The sequence below is a fragment of the Nerophis ophidion genome, linkage group LG04, assembly GCF_033978795.1.
Source record: "Nerophis ophidion isolate RoL-2023_Sa linkage group LG04, RoL_Noph_v1.0, whole genome shotgun sequence".
NCBI lineage: Eukaryota > Metazoa > Chordata > Actinopteri > Syngnathiformes > Syngnathidae > Nerophis > Nerophis ophidion.
Window position 1 is genome coordinate 9630592 of NC_084614.1, and position 21027 is coordinate 9651618.

Consider the following 21027-nt stretch of genomic DNA (forward strand, 5'->3'; position numbering starts at 1 on the left):
CCATTGTTGCAGCAACAGGAGACTCGCACGCCCCCAGTACAAAAAGCCACCAAGGCTGACTCGTTAACAAACATGGATTGTTTTCGCTGGTTTAATTACATTTTGGCCAGCAGTAGTTTCTGCAATAGGCAGCGGGCGCTCTGACAATAACCACTTAAACGTTCATACCCTGTGTAGGTGTGAAACAAAGTGATTGAATTGGAATGAACTACTTACACTGACATATGACGTACTTGTTAAAAAACTGACCTAAATGGAAAAAACATTGAAAACGTTTAAACTGACTAATGAGTGTAAAGAAGGTGATAATGTCACTTTAACTGACATGTAAATGTAAAAAGAGTAATAAAACCATTAAAAAAATCATTTTAACTGACACATAAAAGTAAAAAAATAAAATAAAAACAGGAAAAAGTATATAAACTGACATAAGTGTAAAAAATAAATACAAACAACAATGATTCAAACAGACATATGAATGTACAAAAAGTAATAAAAGCAGAGACAAATAATTTTACCTGACGTATAAGTGTAAAAAAAGTAAAACAAAACAGCGAAAAATGTTTTAAATAGACATAATTAGGAAAAAAAAGTTTTAAAAACGGAGAAAAATTATTTTAGCTGACATTAAAATGTATTTAAAAAAAAGAACAAATATTTTACTAATATAAAAATGATAAAAAGATAATAAAACCAGGAACAAACATTGCCGCTACATAAAAATAAAACAGTTTTTAAAAACAGGAAAAGGTATCTAAACTGACATAAGTGTAAAAAATAAATACAAACAACAACGATTCAAACAGACATATGAGTGTACAAAAAGTAATAAAAACTGAGAAAAATAATTTTACCTGACGTATAAGTGTAAAAAAAGTAAAACAAATCAGCCAAAAATGTTTTAAATAGACATACTTAGGAAAAAAACGTTTTAAAAACAGAGAAAAAATATTTTAGCTGACATTAAAATGTATTTAAAAAAAAAGAACAAATATTTTACAAATATAAAAATGTTAAAAAGATAATAAAACCAGGAACAAACATTGCCGCTACCTAAAAAATAAAACCGTTTTTAAAAACAGGAAAAAGTATCTAAACTGACATAAGTGTAAAAAATAAATACAAACAATGATTCAAACAGACATATGAGTGTACAAAAAGTAAGAAAAACAGAGAAAAAATATTTTAACTGACATATAAGTGTAAAAAAAGTAAACCAAACAGCAAAAATCTTTTAAACAGACATAAGTGTGGAAAAAATAGTTGTAAAAACAGAACCAAATTATTTTAGCTGACATTAAAATGTTTTGTGTTTTTTTTTTAAAGAAAAAACATTTTACTGATATAAAAATGTTAAAAAGAGGTTTTTAAAAAAACAGGAACTAACATTGCAGACACATAAAAGTAAAACAGTTTTTAAAAATAGGAAAAAGTATCTAAACTGACAAAAGTGTAAAAAAATGAATACAAACAACAATGATTCAAACAGAAATATGAGTGTACAAAAGTAAGAAAAACAGAGGAAAATAATTTTAACTGACATATAAGTGTAAAAAAAGTAAAACAAAACAGCGAAAATGTTTCAAACAGACATAAGTGTGAAAAAAAGTTGTAAACAGAAAAAAATGATTTTAGCTGACATTAAAATCTTTTTTTTTTTTAAAGAAAAATATTTTACTGTTATAAAAATGTTAAAAAGATAATAAAACCAGGAAAAAACCTTGCAGACACATTAAAGTAAAACAGTTTTTAAAAACAGGAAAAAGTATCTAAACTGACAAAAGTGTAAAAAATGAATACAAACAATGATTCAAACAGACATATGAGTGTACAAAAAGTAAGAAAAACAGAGAAAAAATATTTTAACTGACATATAAGTGTAAAAAAAGTAAACCAAACAGCAAAAATGTTTTAAACAGACATAAGTGTGGAAAAATAAGTTGTAAAAACAGAACAAAATTATTTTAGCTGACATTAAAATGTTTTGAGTTTTTTTTTAAAGAAAAAACATTTTACTGATATAAAAATGTTAAAAAGATTTAAAAAAAAAAAACAGGAACAAACATTGCCGACACATAAGTAAAATAGTTTTTAAAAACAGTAAAAAGTATCTAAACTGACAAAAGTGTAAAAAATGAATACAAACAACAATGATTCAAACAGAAATATGAGTGTACAAAAAGTAAGAAAAACAGAGAAAATAATTTTAACTGACATATAAGTGTGAAAAAAGTAAAACAAAACAGCGAAAATGTTTTAAACAGACATAAGTGTGAAAAAAAGTTGTAAAAACAGAGAACAATTATTTTAGCTGACATTAAAATTTTTTTTGTTTTTTTTAAAGAAAAATATTTTACTGTTATAAAAATGTTAAAAAGATAATAAAACCAGGAAAAAACATTGCAGACACATTAAAGTAAAACAGTTTTTAAAAATAGGAAAACGTATCTAAACTGACATAAGTGTAAAAAGTAAATAGAAACAACAATGATTCAAACAGAAATATGAGTGTACAAAAAGTAAGAAAAACAGAGAAAATAATTTTAACTGACATATAAGTGTGAAAAAAGTAAAACAAAACAGCGAAAATGTTTTAAACAGACATAAGTGTGAAAAAAAGTTGTAAAAACAGAGAACAATTATTTTAGCTGACATTAAAATGTTTTTTGTTTTTTTTAAAGAAAAATATTTTACTGTTATAAAAATGTTAAAAAGATAATAAAACCAGGAAAAAACATTGCAGACACATTAAAGTAAAACAGTTTTTAAAAATAGGAAAACGTATCTAAACTGACATAAGTGTAAAAAGTAAATAGAAACAACAATGATTCAAACAGACATATGAGTGTACAAAAAGTAAGAAAAACAGAGAAAAATAATTTTAACTGACATATAAGTGTAAAAAAGTAAAAGCAAACAGTGAAAATGTTTTAAACAGACATAAGTGTGAAAAAAAGTTGTAAAAACAGACAATTATTTTAGCTGACATTAAAATGTTTTTTGTTTTTTTTAATAAAACCAGAAAAAATATTTTACTGATATAAAAATGTTTCAAAGATAATAAAACCAGGAACATAAAAGTAAAACGTTTTTAAAACCAGAAATTTTTTGGGGGAACTGACATATAAAGTAAAAATGTTGTAAAATAAAGAGAAACCATCATTTAAACTGACGTACATTTGTAAAAAAAAAACCTTTAAAATCATGGATTTTGGTACTTGGCGCCATTTTAGAAGTATGTTAGCTCCTTCTGTATTAGTATGCTAATTTTTCTTTATCAGGATAACTTTAGCATGCTAATGATTTATGCTAGCATTTTAGCTAGTTTTGTATGTTTAAACCTAAAAATCATGGCTTTTGATATCTGCCGTCATCTTAAAAGTATGCTCATTTTCAATATGCTATCAAGTTAACTTGAGCATGCTAAAATTTTATACCGGCGTTTATTTTATATGTTAAACCTTTATAATCATGGATTTTGATACTTGGCGCCATTTTAGAGTTATGTTAACTCCTTCAATATTAGTATGCTAATTTTTCTTTGTCAGGCTAACGTTAGCATGCTAATAATTTATGCTAGCATTTTCACTAATTTTGTATGTTTAAACCTAAAAATCCTGGATTTTGATACTTGGCGCCATTTTAGAGGTATGTTAACTCCTTCTATATTAGTATGCTTACGTTTCCTTTACAGGCTAACGTTAGCTCGCCAATGATTTATGCTAGCATTTTAGCTAGTTTTTTATGTTTAAACCTAAAAATCATGGATTTTGGTACTTGGCGCCATTGTAGAGGTATGTTCTCCTTCTATATTAGTATGCTAGCCTTTCCTTATCAGGCTAACGTTAGCATGCTAATGATTTATGCTAGCACTTTAGCTAGTTTCGTACATTTAAACCTAAAAATCATTGATTTTGATATCTGGCACCATTTTAGAAGTATGCTCATTTTCCCTTTGCTATCAAGTTAACTTGAACATGCTAAAATTTTATACTGGCATTTTAGCTCATTTTATATGTTAAACCTTTAAAATCATGGATTTTGATACTTGGCGCCATTTTAGAAGTATGTTAACTCCTTCTACAGGTATATTAGTATACTAAAGTTCCTTATCAAATCATTAGCATGCTAATGATTTATGCTAGCCTTTTAGCTGATTTTGTATTTTTAAACCTAAAAAAGCCATTTTAGAAGTATGTTAACTCCTTCTATATTAGTATGCTAACGTTTCCTTCTCAGGCTCACGTTAGCATGCTAATGATTTATGCTAGCATTTTAGCTAGTTTTGTATGTTTAACCCTAAAAATGATGGCTTCTGATATCTGGCGCCATTTTAAAAGTGTGCTAACTTTTCCTTATCATGCTAACGATCCATGCTAGCATTTTAACACATTTTGTATGTTTAAACCTAAAAATCATGGATTTTGATACTTGGTGCCATTTTAGAGATATGTTAACTCCTTCTATATTAGTATGCTAATGTTTCCTTATCAGGCTAATGTTAGCATGCTAAAGATTTATCCTAGCATTTTAGTTAGGATTGTATGTTTTTAAACCTAAAAATCATGGATTTTGATACTTGGCGCCATTTTAGAAGTATGTTAACTCCTTCTATATTAGTATGCTAACTTTTCCTTATCAGGCTAACGTTAGCATGCTAATGATTTATGCTATCATTTTAGCTAGTTTTGTATGTTTAAACCTAAAAACCATGGCTTTTGATATCTGCCATCATTTTAGAAGTGTGCTAACTTTTCCCTATCATGCTAATGATCTATGCTAGCATTTTAACACATTTTGTATGTTTAAACCTAAAAATCATGGATTTTGATACTTGCCGCCATTTTAGAAGTATGTTCACTTCATTTATATTAGTATGCTAACGTTTCCTTATCAGGCTAATGTCTGCATGCTAATGATTTATGCAAGCATTTTAGGTAGTTTTGTATGTTTAACCCTAAAAATGATGGCTTTCGATATCTGCCGCCATTTCAGAAGTGTGCTAAATTTTAATAATCATGCTAACGTCTGTGTGCTTTCATATTGTTTGACAAGGTTGCAAAGTTTAAGTCGGTTAAATGTAGTTATTGAATATAAAATTAAGAGTAAGATTACAAATCCAGTGGTAATATAAAAGGCTACGAACCCCGGCTTTAAACCTCATCCTGGCTATGTTCTAAGTCCCAGTGTATGCGTATTTATCCCGACTTGCACCAAAACAAGGCCACATGGAGATTGGTTGCATATTTTTGGCGTAACCCTGCTCAAAAACCAACAGGAGTACGTCTCGTGGTCACGAGGTGGTAAAAGGAGCACATCGCGTGTCTCTCCCAGATGCTCCTCGCTTTCTGGGGGCTCTTTTTTTTTTTTTGGGAGGGAGGAAGTGCTGACTCTCACCCCCGCCTGTCCGCCTCCCTCCTGCAGGCTGATTGTGGGACAGCAACTGCTGAGCCCAGGAGAGGCTGCGGTTCTTCCTTTTTTGGTTGTTGTTGTTTGCACGCACCAAGATGTAAATTGCTCACATTCCCCCCGTCGCATAAGCAGGTTGGAACACGGGACGCCGCTTTAGTTCCCGGCAAGAAACGACTCGTTTCAAGCGCCATTTTAGCATGTTTGACTTTGACATCTTCTGCACTCGCACGCCGACACGCCTGCAGGCCGCCGATTAGACCCGGGGGGGCAGAAACGTGAGGCTTACCTGGTCCTGACAGGCACCTGCAGATGAACCCGGCCCAGCTGGCTGAGACCACCTGCAGGACGAACCCACGTTAGTTCTTATTCTCGCAGCAGATAAAGCTGCAACAGCGATGGACGGGACCAACTTTTGCTGCTGTTTCCCGCCTTTACCCATTCAACATATCTTTACCTGCACATTACCTACCTTCCCTGCATCCTGGGGTCACACTGGTGCTTCTTTCTTTCACCCATACACGCTGGTGCTTCCTGCCATCACCCAGACAACATATCTTTACCTGCACATTACCTACCTTCTCTGTATCCTGGAGTCAAACTGGTGCCTCCTTTTTTCACCCAGTTAACATATCTTTACCTGCACAGTACCTACCTTCTCTGCATTGTGTGGACACGCTGGTGCTTCCTGCTTTTAAGCGACCATCTTGAGACGGCAGCAGCGCAGCAGCATCAGCGCAGCGGTTCTTTGAAGGCTCGTAAAATCAAAACCGGTGCAGTTAGAAAAACTCTTTGCGCAACTTTTAATCAGAAGGGTTCAATTTCTTTCCTGTGCGAGTTTGAAGCCGACACAACAAACGCGCTCAGAGGAGATAATGTTTGAGAAAAGGTTTTTACAAAAGTTTTGTTTTGAAGGGGTAATTGCCAACTTCCTGTTGATTTTTGCTAATAGATGTAAATGAATGAAATGTAGGTCTAAGTGAGACCTACATAAAGGTTTTCGTTCCATGTCTCTACAACATTCCTACCGGAAGTTACAAGCAGTTGTGTCTGTGTTTTAATACAGAGATGCTCTCAATGAAAACTACACAGAAAAATAACACAAATCCCAAATAAAAACGCCAAAAACATACTCAAACTGTAGAAAAACAGTTGCGCAACTTTTAATCAGAAGGGTTCAATCTCTTTCCTGTGCGAGTTTGAAGCCGACACAACAAATGTGCTCAGAGGAGATAATGTTTGAAAAAAGGTGACAGGTTATTACAAAACTTTTGTTTTGAAGGGGTAATTGCCAACTTCCTGTTGATGTAAATGAACGAAATGTAGGTCTAAGTGAGACCTACATAGATGTTTTTGTTTCATGTCTCTATGACATTCCTACCGGAAGTTACAAGCAGTTTTGTCTGTGTTTTAATACAAAGATGCTCCCAATGAAAACTACAGAAAAAAATAACACAAATCCCAAATGAAAACGCTGGAAAACGGCAAAAACATACTCAAACTGCAAAAAAAACAAGCCGGGCGAGGGGGATATCCATCTTTTAAGACTTCAGGTGTAATATTCTACAGGATTATGGAGCCACATTGAGGACGAGTGTTTAAAAATATATATATATTTTCATTGCAATTTTCTTCTGCTGATATTGCTGCCTGTTAGCTGTAGCACTGTTAGCATGTCCTATTTCCTGTTAGCTGTAGCACTGTTAGCATATCCTATTTCCTGTTAGCTGTAGCACTGTTAGCATGTCCTATTTCCTGTTAGCTCTAGCACTGTTAGCATGTCATATTTCCTTTTAGCTGTAGCACTGTTAGCATGTTCTATTTCCTGTTAGCTGTAGCACTGTTAGCATGTCCTATTTCCTGTTAGCTGTAGCACTGTTAGCATGTCCTATTTCCTGTTAGCTATAGCACTGTTAGCATGTCCTACTTCCTGTTAGCTGTAGCACGGTTAGCATGTCCTATTTCCTGTTCATGGATGGATAATAGCTACTATTAGCAAACAGATAGACTTACAAACTCGGTGCAATATCTTAACATCGACACACTGGCAAAAATGACATTTTTTAGGAAAATTTTGTTTTGAAGGGGTTTTTGCCAACTTCCTGTTGATTTTTACTGAATAATGTCAATTATTAAAATGTAGGTCTAAGTGAGACCTACATAGATGGGTTTTTTTCGTGTCCCTCCAACAGTCCTACCGGAAGTAACTAGCAGTTTTGTCTGTGTTTGCTTCCTAGGAGCAGTTTTGTCTGTGTTTTATTCCTAGGAGGCGCTACAGCGCAATTTTAAGTTTTGGGGTTTATTTTTTTTCATAAGATCGCAATTTTTGCCAGTCCTGATGTGTGTGTCCAGTTTGGTGAGTTTTGAAGCACATTAAGGGGGTCAAATTACAGCTCAAAGAGGCAAAAATAAAAAAAATTAGGAAAATTGTGTTTTGAAGGGGTTTTTGCCAACTTCCTGTTGATTTTTGCTGAAGGAAGTGAGTGTATGAAATGTAGGTGGAAGTTAGACCTACATTGAGGTTTTTGTTTTATGTCTCTACAACATTTCTTACGAAAGTTACAAGTAGTTTTGTCTGTGTTTTTTCTTAGGAGGCGCTAGAGCGCAATTTAGATTTTTGGGGTTTGGTTTTTTATTAGATGGCAATTTTTGCCAGTCCTGATGTGTGTGTAAAATTTGGTGAGTTTTGAAGCATGTTAAGGGGGTCAAATTACAGCTCGGCGTTTCTGGATGTTGTTGATAAATGGCTTTTGCTTTGCATAGTAGAGCTCAAAGAGGCAAAAATTACATTTTTTAGGAAACTTGGGGTTCTTCGAAGGTGATTAAAATCAAAACCGGAGCAGTTATTAAAACTCTGTGAATAACTTTTAATTAGAAGGGTTCAATCTCTCTCCTGTGTGAGTTTGAAGCCGACACGACAAACGCGCTCAGAGGAGATAACGTTTGAAAAAAGGTGAGGGTTTTTTACAAAAATTTAGTTTTGAAGGGGTCAAATATGTTGTCTTTGTAGTGCATTCAACTGAATATGGGTTGAAAAGGATTTGCAAATCATTGTATTCTGTTTATATTTACATCTAACACAATTTCCCAACTCATATGGAAACAGGGTTTGTAATAGTAGAGTGCTAACCATGGCGGGCAAAATGTAAACAGAAAAACCTTCTAAAACTAAAAGAAGAAGACATTCTCCCACAAATTGGATGACGCTTTGCCTCAAGAGGCGGCGAAGTGCATAATAGAGATGTTTGGCATCCCGCCTCGCTCTACCAATCTGTCCCAGCTGAGCGAGGCGAGGTTTGGACAGAGACGCAGGCAATCTATTCCTCGCTGACTGCGTGTTGTTCTTGTCACGGAAAACACAAACAAAGCCCGTCTTTCTCCATCAACTCCTGTCTGCATTCTTTCATTTTGTCAGTCCTTGTCGCCGCACCGCTTCTTCTCCTTCTGACTAAAGTGTCACCTCCACACTTTTCTAACAATCACGGCAGCCTGGCGGCAAGATATCTCAGCTGTGACCAATTATTCCCAGTCAACACTTGAAGGCTTCAAGGAGTCCGACATGTTGTGACGTGGCAGGTCGCGTTAAAAAATGTATTTCCGTCGACTTCCGGCAACAAATGTGTGTTCCTATTTCCCGAAACAAACAAGTGTTTTCTAATCATCGCAGACTTGGTAACAGAAGGACCACTATTTGTATACAACTGTAAGGTGTATGGCTGCGGAATTAGAGGAAAAATTTTCAAATTAGCAAAAAAATTTTTTAGCACTGTATTGTTAGCGTGCTAGCATGCTAATGTTAGCACACTAAAAGTTAACAGCTGTTGTGTACCAAGTTGTATGACTGTAGGGTAAACGGTTGCAAAATTTGTTCGAAAAGCTAACACTTTACTGTTAGCGTGCTAGCATGCTAATGTTAGCACACAAAAAGTTAACAGCTGTCGTGTACCAAGTTGTATGACTTTAGGGTAAAGGGTTGCAAAATTATCTAAAAAAAAAAAAGATAGCACTTTAATGTTAGCATGCCAGCATATTTAATTTGGGGAAAAAGTTAGCACTTTATTGTTAGCGTGCTAGCATGCTAATGTTAGCAAACTTAAAGTTAACAGCTGTCGTATACCAAGTTATATGATCGTAGGGTAAACGGTTGCAAAATTAGTTCAAAAAGCTAGCACTTTATTGTTAGCGTGCTAGCATGCTAATGTTAGCACACTAAAAGTTAATAGCTGTCGTGTACCAATTTGTATGACTGTAGGGTAAACGGTTGCAAAATTAGCTCGAAAAGCTTACACTTTATTGTTAGCGTGCTAGCATACTAATGTTAGCACACTAAAAGTTAACAGCTGTCGTGTGCCAAGTTATGTGACTGTAGGGTAAACGGTTGCAAAATGAGTTAAAAAAGCTAGCACTTTATTGTTAGTGTGCTAGCATGCTAATGTTAACACACTAAAAGTTAACAGCTGTCGTGTACCAATTTGTATGACTGTAGGGTAAACGGTTGCAAAATTAGTTCAAAAAGCTAACACTTTATTGTTAGCGTGCTAGCATGCTAATGTTAGCACACTAAAAGTTAACAGCTGTCGTGTACCAAGTTGTATGACTGTAGGGTAAACGGTTGCAAAATTATCTAAAAAAAAAAAAAGATAGCACTTTAATGTTAGCATGCCAGCATATTTAATTTGGGAAAAAAGTTAGCACTTTATTGTTAGCGTGCTAGCATGCTAATGTTAGCAAACTTAAAGTTAACAGCTGTCGTATACCAAGTTATATGATCGTAGGGTAAACGGTTGCAAAATTAGTTCAAAAAGCTAGCACTTTATTGTTAGCGTGCTAGCATGCTAATGTTAGCACACTAAAAGTTAATAGCTGTTGTGTACCAATTTGTATGACTGTAGGGTAAACGGTTGCAAAATTAGCTCGAAAAGCTTACACTTTATTGTTAGCGTGCTAGCATACTAATGTTAGCACACTAAAAGTTAACAGCTGTCGTGTGCCAAGTTATGTGACTGTAGGGTAAACGGTTGCAAAATTAGTTCAAAAAGCTAGCACTTTATTGTTAGTGTGCTAGCATGCTAATGTTAACACACTAAAAGTTAACAGCTGTCGTGTACCAATTTGTATGACTGTAGGGTAAACGGTTGCAAAATTAGCTCAAAAAGCTAGTACTTTATCATTAGCGTGCTAGCATGCTAATGTTAGCACACTAAAAGTTAACAGCTGTCGTGTACCAAGTTGTATGACTGTAGGGTAAACGGTTGCAAAATTAGCTCAAAAAGCTAACACTTTATTGTTAGCATGCTAGCATGCTAATGTTAGCACACTAAAAGTTAACAGCTGTCGTGTGCCAAGTTATATGACTGTAGGGTAAACGGTTGAAAAATTATCTAAAAAAAAAAAAAAAGATAGCACTTTAATGTTAGCATGCCAGCATGTTTAATTTGGGAAAAAAGTTAGCACTTTATTGTTAGCGTGCTAGCATGCTAATGTTAGCACACTAAAAGTTAACAGCTGTTGTGTACCAAGTTATATGACCGCGGGGTAAACGGCTGCAAAATTAGCTAAAAAAAAGCTAGTATTTTAATGATAGCATGCCAGCATGTTTCATTTGGGGAAAAAAGCTAGCACTTTATTGTTAGCGTGCTAGCATGCTAATGTTGGCAAACTAAAAGTTAACAGCTGTTGTATACCAAGTTATATGATCGTAGGGTTAACGGTTGCAAAATTAGCTCAAAAAGATAGCACTTTAATGTTAGCATGCCGACATGCAAACATAAACATGCTAACGGTTAGCACCTATCACATATCAAGTTATACGACTGTAAGGTGCATGGCTGCGGAATTAGAGAAAAAACTGTCAAATTTAGGAAAAAAAGTTAGCACTTTTTTTTGCGTGATTGCATGCTAATGTTAGCACACTAATACTTAACAGCTGTCATATACCAAGTTAAATAACTGTAAGGTAAACGGTTGCAAAATTACCTCAAAAAGCTAGCACTTTAATGTGAGCATGCCAGCATGTTTAATTTGGTAAAAAAAAGCTAGCACTTTATTGTTAGCATGCTAATGTTAGCACACTAAAAGTTAACAGCTGTCGTGTACCAAATATAAACATGCTAATGGTCAGCATATGTCACATATCAAGTTGTACGACTGTATGGTGTATGGCTGCGGAATTAGAAAAAAAAGTGTCAAATTTGAAAAAAAAAGGTAGCACTTTTGTTAGCGTGATAGCATGCTAATTTTAGCACACTAATAGTTAACAGCTGTCATATACCGAGTTATATAACTGTAGGGTAAACGGTTGCAAAATTGCCTCAAAAAGCTAGCCCTTTAATGTTAGCATGCCGACATGCAAACATAAACATGCTAGCGGTTAGCACGTGTCACATAACAAGTTAAATGACTGTAAGGTGTATGGCTGCAGGATTAGAGAAAAAATTGTCAAATTTGGAAAAAAAGTTAGCACTTTATTGTTAGCGTGCTAGCATGCTAATGTTAGCACATGAATAGTTAACAGCTGTCATATACCAAGTTGTATGACCGTAGGGTAAACGGCTCCAAAATTAGCTAAAAAAGTTAGCACTTTAAAGTTAGCATGCCAACATGCAAACCTAAACATGTTAACGGTTAGCACCTATCACATATCAAGTTATACGACTGTAAGGTGCATGGCTGCGGAATTAGAGAAAAAACTGTCAAATTTGGGAAAAAAAGTTAGCAATTTCTTTTAGCGTGATTGCATGCTAATGTTAGCACACTAATAGTTAACAGCTGTCATATACCAAGTTAAATAACTGTAGGGTAAACGGTTGCAAAATTACTTCAAAAAGCTAGCACTTTAATGTTAGCATGCCAGCATGTTTAATTTGGAAAAAAGTTACCATTTTATTGTTAGCATGCTAATGTTAGCACACAAAAGTTATCAGCTGTTGTGTACCAAGTTATATGACTTCAGGGTAAACGGTTACAATATTAGCTCAAAAAGCCAGCACATTAATGTTAGCATGCCGACATGCAAACATAAACATGCTAACGGTTAGCACCTGTCACATATCAAGTTATATGACTGTAAGGTGCATGGCTGCGGAATTAGAGAAAAAAACTGTCAAATTTGGGAAAAAAAGTTAGCACTTTATTGTTAGCGTGCTAGCATGCTAATGTTAGCCCATGAATAGTTAACAGCTGTCATATACCAAGTTGTATGACCGTAGGGTAAACGGCTCCAAAATTAGCTAAAAAAGCTAGCACTTTAATGTTAGCATGCCAACATGCAAACATAAACATGTTAACGGTTAGCACGTGTCACATACCAAGTTATATGACTTTAAGGTGTATAGCTGCGGAATTTGAGAAAAAAAGTGTCAAATTTGAAAAAAAAGTTAGCACTTTTGTTAGCGTGATAGCATGCTAATGTTAGCACACTAATAGTTAACAACTGTCATTTACCAAGTTAAATAACTGTAGGGTAAACGGTTGCAAAATTACCTCAAAAAGCTATTACTTTATGCTAGCATGCCAGCATGTTTAATTTGGAAAAAAGTTAGCACTTTATTGTTAGCATGCTAATGTTAGCACACTAAACGTTAACAGCTGTTGTGTGCCAAGTTATGTGACTGTAGGGTAAACGGTCACAAAATTAGCTAAAAAAGCTAGCACTTTAAAGTTAGCATGCCGACATGCAAACATAAACATGCTAACGGTCAGCACGTGTTATATACTAACTTATTTGACTGTAAGGTGTAACTGTCAAATTTGGGGGAAAAAGTCAGCACTATATTCTTAGCGTGCTAGATACATGTATACATGCTAAATTGGCTAAAAATATATATAGCGTGTTAAAAATTCTAACTGTAACATGCGTACCAAAATATATTAATATGTGCGTGCCTGAATTTTTTAAAATGCTAGCCTGCTAACGTTAGCATACATCAAGTACCAAAATAACGCCTCCCTAGGGAGGTGTTTAGGTCACGGCCGACTGGTAGGAGGCCACGGGGAAGACCCAGGACACGTTGGGAAGACTCTGTCTCCCTGCTGGCCTGGGAACGCCTCGGGATCCCCCGGGAAGAGCTGGACGAAGTGGCTGGGGAGAGGGAAGTCTGGGCTTCCCTGCTTAGGCTGCTGTCCCCGCGACCTGACCTTGGATAAGCAGAAGTAGATGGATAGATGGATGGAAGTACCACAATTTGACTGGGGTGTATACCTACAAAATTAGCTTTAAAAATGAGCTATTCATTAATTAATAATATTAGAATTCATTAATAATATTAGAATGCTTTTGAATGTGCTGCGGGACATTAAAGAATTAGCTACTGGCTGCTAATGGCCTGCCCGCTGCACTTTGGACACCCTTCGGTTAACTGTTGGCCAAAAACCTCCAAAAGCCACTCACATTTTATGGCGAACAAACGTACAATAATTTTAACTTAAAAATACGCCTGAAAAGGTCTTTTAAAGAAAGATGTAATTTACCATCGTAGTTCGACGTTTCTTTTGTGAATGCATTTTGCCACCTACTGGACATATTTTCACGTTGCACCTCTTAACAAAATGGTTAAAAAAAATGAAAAAATAAAAATATTGCGAGTAATTTACTGCGCTTTTATGAACGATATTTTTTATTTCATTTTATTGTATTTATTTTTTTTATCATCCGAGCTATAGCAGTGAGACTAATAGGTCCGGAACATTTTATTCTCCAGTGCTGTTTTACTAGGACCGCCGTCACTGTGACGCCTTTTCTTTTTTTCAAAAACATGTTGTCAAGATGGCGGCGGCAAGAATCCAAACATGTCATGTCGCCTGCTCCGCCAACAGGACGCCTAATGTGGTGTCTTGGAGCCGGGGAGGGACCATTGCCTTCGGGACGTGCAACTCGGTGGCGTTGTACGACCCCCAGGTGGTTAAATAAAGCTTTGTCCTTCTTTTCACGACTGACTGAAAATGGCTAATATTTGTTTCTTGTTGGCAGGAAAGAAGAGTAGTTTGCACGTTGAATGGACACACACTCCGAGTTAATGCAGTCCGGTGGGTCCATAGAGATGATTGTGGTAAGAATGTTTTAATGTACACAATATGTGAACAAACAAAGTCCTTGTTAAGAGATAATTGCGTGGTATTGTCATATTTTGGGGTCAATACCGCAGCCTCCCAGCAGGGGGAGCTCGCACATTGTTGCACTTGTCTGCCATGTTCAAACCCCGTTTCCATATGAGTTGAGAAATTGTCCATCCATCCATTTTTTACCGCTTATTCCCTTTCGGGGTCGCGGGGGGCGCTGGCGCCTATCTCAGCTACAATCGGGCAGAAGGCAGGGTACACCCTGGACAAGTCGCCACCTCATCGCAGGGCCAACACAGATAGACAGACAACATTCACACACTAGAGCCAATTTTAGTGTTGCCAATTAACCTATCCCCAGGTGCATGTCTTTGGAGGTGGGAGGAAGCCGGAGTACCCGGAGGGAACCCACGCATTCACGGGGAAAACATGCAAACTCCACACAGAAACATCCCGAGCCTGGATTTGAACCCAGGACTGCAGGAACTTCGTATTGTGAGCTAAACGCACTAACCCCTCTGCCACCGTTAGATGTAAAAATAAACGGAATACAATGATTTGCAAATATTTTTCAATCCATATTCAATTAAAGTCACTACAAAGATAAGATATTTGATGTTCAAACTCATAAACTACATTTTGTTTGGCAAATAATAATTAACTTCGAATTTCATGGCTGCAACATGTGCCAAAGTAGTTGGGAAAGGGCATGTTCACCACTGTGTTACATCACCTTTTCTTTTAACAACACACAATAAACGTTTGGGAACTGAGGAAACTAATTGTTGAAGCTCTGAAAGTAGAATTCTTTCTCTTTCTTGTTTTATGTAGAGCTTCAGTCTTTCAACAGTCGTGTTTTACGCTTCATAATGCGCCAGACATTTTCGATGGTAGACAGGTCTGGACTGCAGACTGGCCAGGAAAGTACCTGCAGTCTTTTACTACAAAACCACTCGGTTGTAACACCTGGCTTGGCATTGTCTTGCTGAAATAAGCAGGGGCGTCCATGATAACGTTGCTTGGATGACAACATATGTTGCTCCAAAACCTGTATGGTGCATTTACAGATGTGTAAGTTACCCTTCCCTTGGGCACTAATTAATTAATAGATAGATAGATAGATAGTACTTTATTGATTCCTTCAGGAGAGTTCCTTCAGGAATATTTAAATTCCAGCAGCAGTGTACAGAGTTGAGATCAATTTAAAAAAAGTAAATAATGGGGGTTTAAATGGAAACAAAATAGAGAAATATTACAATAAGAATAAAAAATAAAAAGCAACAATGGGAATACAATTATAACAGTAAAATAAGAATGTAACAAGACAAAGTAAGCAGTAGTGACCATGTTATGAAAACAATATACACCCCCATACCATCACAGATGCTGGCTTTTACACTTTGCGCTTATCACAATCCGGATGGTTATTTTCCTCTTTGTTCCAGAGGACACCACGTTCACAGTTTCCAAATATAATTTGAAATGTGGACTTGTCAGACCACAGAACACTTTTCCACTTTGCATCAGTCCATCTTAGATGAGCTCGGGCCCAGCGAAGCCAGCGGCGTTTTTTGGTGTTTTGGATAAATGGGTTTAGCTTTGCATAGCAGAGTTTTAACTTGCACTTACAGATGTAGCAACCAACTGTAGTTACTGACAGTGGTTTTATGAAGTGTTCCTGAGCCCATGTGGTGATATCCCTTACACACTGATGTCGGTTTTTGATGCAGTACCGCCTGAGGGATCAGAGGTCCATAATGCCATTGCTTATGTGCAGTGATTTCTCCAGATTCTCTGAACCTTTTGATGATTTTACGGACCGTAGATGGTAAAATCCCTAAATTCCTTGCAATAGCTGGTTGAGAAATGTTGTTCTAAAACTGTTCGACAATTTGCTTACAAAGTGGTGACCCTCGCCCCATCCTTGTTTGTGAATGACTTAGCATTTCATGGAAGCTGCTTTTATACCCAATCATGGCACCCACCTGTTCCCAATTAGCCTGCACACCTGTGGGATGTTCCAAATAAGTGTTTGATGAGCATTTCTCAACTTTATCAGTATTTATTGCCACCTTTCCCAACTTCTTTGTCACATGTCGCTGGCATCGTATTCTAAAGTTAATGATTATTTGCAAAAAAACATTTTTTTTTTCAGTTTGAACAGCAAATATGTTGTCTTTGTAGCATATTCAACTGAATATGTGTTAAAAATGATTTGCAAATCATTGTATTCCATTTATATTTACATCTAACACAATTTCCCAACTTATATGGAAACAGGGTTTGTACTATATTGCTGAAAACTGCATCACCATCAGTGTTGTGTTACTTCAGGTCTGGGCAAATTAAGGCCCGGGGACCACATGCGGCCCGATTAAGCTTTTCAATCTGGTCCGCCGAACATTCCCAAATATATTTTTCTTATATCTTTTGGCAACACTAAATGGTCTCTAGTGTGTTAATGTGAGTGTGAATGTTGTCTGTCTGTCTGTGTTGGCCCTGCGATGAGATGGCGACTTGTCCAGGGTGTAAACCGCCTTCCGCCCGAATGCAGCTGAGATAGGCTCCAGCGACCCCAAAAGGGACAAGCGGTAGGAAAATGGATGGATGGAAGAAGGAACGTGTAGTCGCCATTAGGATGTGCTGTGCCATCTATCCATCCATCCATTTCCTACCGCTTATTCCCTTTGGGGTCACGGGGGTCGCTGGTGCCTTTTAGCTACAATCGAGCGGAAGGCGGCGTACACCCTGGACAAGTCGCCACCTCATCACAGGGCCAACACAGATAGACAGACAACATTCACACTCACATTCACACACTAGGGACGATTTAGTGTTGCCAATCAACTTATCCCCAGGTGCATGTCTTTGGAGGTGGGAGGGGCCTATCCCCAGGTCCATGTCTTTGGAGGTGGGAGGGGCCTATCCCCAGGTGCATGTCTTTGGAGGTGGGAGGGGCCTATCCCCAGGTGCATGTCTTTGGAGGTGGGAGGGGCCTATCCCCAGGTGCATGATTGACATGCAAATTCCACACCGAAATATCCTTTGAACCCAGGACTACTCAGGACCTTCATATTGTGAGGCAGACACACTAACCCCTCTACCACCGTGCTGCCCTGATGTGCAGTGATGTTTTCAAATGACCATGAGTCTTGAACTATACATCATATTGTGCATGATATTTTAGTGACTAGTGTTGACCTCATACCAATATTATTTTGATACATTTCGATTATTTTCTATATAAAGGAGACCAGAAAAAATGGCATTATTGGCATTATTTAAAAAAAAAAAATCTTAGGGTGTGGCAGACCGGTACTTTTCAGAGGCGGTATGGTACCGAATATGATTCATTAGTATCACGCTACTATACTAATTAATACCCATAAACTGTACAACCGTACTAGTTACTATAATAATAATTATGATAATAATATTAATACATTCTAATTATAAGGTGCCTTTCTGGGCACTCAAGGACACCGTACAAAATCAAAACAATAAAATCAAATTGGATAAAAACAACAACAACAAAGATAAGATGATAACAGTGAATAAGCAGTCAGGAATAGGTGTGTTTTGAGTCTTGATTTGAAGAGGGATATTGAGTCTTAGTAATCAACGTCACAGCAGGTCAGACGAGGCACCAAGCAGTGAGCGTTTCCACAGAGTGCTTCCAGAGCCTGAAATGTGGGTGTCAGGGACAAACGTGGAAGGAGATTTTTACAAGAAAGTTGTAAAGCTTAGTGATTTATCAGATGTATCAGATTGTAGATGGTTTTTTACCCTTGATGTTCATATTTTGCTGAGTTTGTTGCATTTGGCTTGATTGCAAAATGTGTGGATTGAGAGGGGGTAGTTACTGACAGTGGTTTTATGAAGTGTTCCTGAGCCCATGTGGTGATATCCTTTACACACTGATGTCGGTTTTTGATGTTGTACCGCCTGAGGGACCACAGGTCCGTAATATCATCACTTACGTGCAGTGATTTCTCCAGATCGCCTGAACGTTCTTATGTTTTCAATATTCGGGGTTTTATCCTTCATAGAAAAAATAAAAATTTCCATTCCGTTTTTAAAGCGGTCTGTCATAAAATTTTTGGCATTCAATCAGATGTTATTGGGAGGTTTTGTATTAGTTTTCCTAAAAATAGATATACCGGCCCCCAGACACATTTTTTTCTCTAAATTTGGCCCCTGCGTCAAAATAATTGCCCATGCCTGGGTTAGTTCATACTTGCCAACCCTCCTGATTTTTCCGGGAGACTCCCGAATTTCCTTGCCCCATCCAGGGGCAACCAGTCTTCAGAATTTCTCCCGATTTCCACCCGGACAACAATTTTGGGGGCGTGCCTCAAAGGCACTGCATTTAGCGTCCTTTACGACCTGTCGTCACGTCTGCTGCTTTCCATACAAACAAGCGTACCGGCCCAGTTACATAATATATGCGGCACATAAGTGAATGCAAGGCATAGTTGGTCAACGGCCATACAGGTCACACTGGGGCCATATAAACAACTTTAACACTGTTACAAATATGCGCCATACTTTGAACCCCCCCCATCAAGAATGACAAACACATTTCAGGAGAACGTCCGCACCGTAACACAACAGAAAAAATACCCAGAATCCATTTCAGCACTAACTCTAACGCTACACGTTTTCCAAACAATCTGTCACTCCTGATCAATAAATCCAATGAAATCTTATACGTCTAGTCCAGGGGTGTTCAAAGTGCGGTCCCGGGGCCATTTGCGGCCCGCACATAATCGTTTACTGGACCGCCACACATTCTGCAAAAATTGCGAATATGATAGTATTGCAAAAATAAAAATAAAACTGGAATGAGGTGAAATCTAATGAGAAAAAGTGGCAATGTTGACACAAAGCTGCCATGCAGGCAGATTTTTGGTTCCTTTTGTCTTTATTTTCTTTTTTTTACATTGCTCCAAAAAAAAAAAAAAGGACAAAAAATCTGTTACAATGAATTATTACTTAAAAATTATCACTTTAAAATGTTTTATGTGGAAACAAATATTGCATATGTTGTGTGGTTGCCATATAAAAACATCAAAGTTTTGACAAAAGAGCATAAAACAAACAAAATAATAGTTCAAACTTAAAAATCGACGGATATATCGGAAGTTGATCTTGAAATTCAAGTGTTAAAAGTATTTAAAAAAAATACTAATAAAAATGTATCACTTTATGAGTGGGGAACCTTTCGGATCTCAAATATATTTAGTAGGATTTTATTCAACTTTTCTCGGTGATTACTTAAAAATATTAAATAATTAAAATCAATGGTGTCCTGCATTATTGATCTTTGAGGGCTTTAATTGCTAAATAAAGGAACTCTCCTGAAGGAATCAATAAAGTACTATCTATCTACTCAGTGGCCTAGTGGTTAGAGTGTCAGCCCGGTCGAGTCATACCAAAGACTATAAAAATGGGACCCATTACCTCCCAGCTTGGCACTCAGCATTAAGGGTTGGAATTGGGGGTTAAATCACCATAAATGATTCCCGGGCGCGGCACCGCTGCTGCTCACTGCTCCCCTTACTTGATGATCAAGGGGATGGGTCAAATGCAGAAGACAAATTTCACCACACCTAGTGTGTGTGTGACAATCATTGGTACTTTAACTTTAATCTATCTATCTATCTAAATACTGCATATTTCAGTTTTACTATAAACAACAAAGCTGTCTGACAGAAAAGGCATAAAACTTAATTTGTTTTACTTTATATCAACCTCAAGTTGATATAGAGATTTACTGTAAGCATTAAATAAAAAATAATAATTTGACTCATTTTTAACATTTTAGTGACTGAGACCCTCTATGCTCCCCAGGAGCCCTAAGGATTAAAAAAAAAAATCCATATATTTTGTTATGGTTTGAAAATGAAAAATATGAAAATGTCCCCCGCATGCTTAAATTTTTCCGTGTGCCGCCCTAAGTGGAAAAAGTTTGCACACCCCTGGTCTAGTCTCTTACGTCTTACGCATTTTCTACCGCTTATTCCCTTTCGGGGTTGCGGGGGGCGCTGGCGCCTATCTCAGCTACAATCAGGCGGAAGGCGGGGTACACCCTGGACAAGTCGCCACCTCATCGCAGGGCCAACACAGATAGACAACATTCACACTCACATTCACACACTAGGGCCAATTTAGTGTTGCCAATCAACTTATCCCCAGGTGCATGTCTTTGGAGGTGGGAGGAAGCCGGAGTACCCGGAGGGAACCCACGCATTCACGGGGAGAACGTGCAAACTCCACACAGAAAGATCCCAAGCCTGGATTTGAACCCAGGACTGCAGGAACTTCGTATTGTGAGGCAGACGCAGTAACCCCTCTGCCACCGTGAAGCCCTAGTCTCTTACGTGAATGAGCTAAATAATATTATTTGATATTTTACGGTAATGTGTTAATAATTTCACACATAAGTCGCTCCTGAGTATAAGTCGCACCCTTGGCCAAACTGTGAAAAAAACTGCGACTTATAGTCCGAAAAATACGCTATATTAAATGTTTTATCAAGCACATTTTTTGTTGATATGT

The 21027-nt window shown here is 37.0% G+C and overlaps 1 protein-coding gene across 2 annotated transcripts in view; it reads left to right on the forward strand.

Annotated features, from left to right (window-relative positions):
* The first annotated feature begins 14137 nt into the window (after positions 1–14137).
* elp2 (elongator acetyltransferase complex subunit 2) overlaps positions 14138–21027 on the forward strand; it is a 41826-nt gene continuing 34936 nt past the window's right edge. For both annotated transcript variants that reach the window (XM_061896999.1, XM_061897000.1), the window contains exons 1-2: positions 14138–14305; positions 14378–14456. In XM_061896999.1, coding sequence (XP_061752983.1) covers positions 14174–14305; positions 14378–14456 — 211 coding nt within the window. In that variant the 5' untranslated portion in view covers positions 14138–14173. The remainder of the gene's footprint in view (positions 14306–14377; positions 14457–21027) is intronic.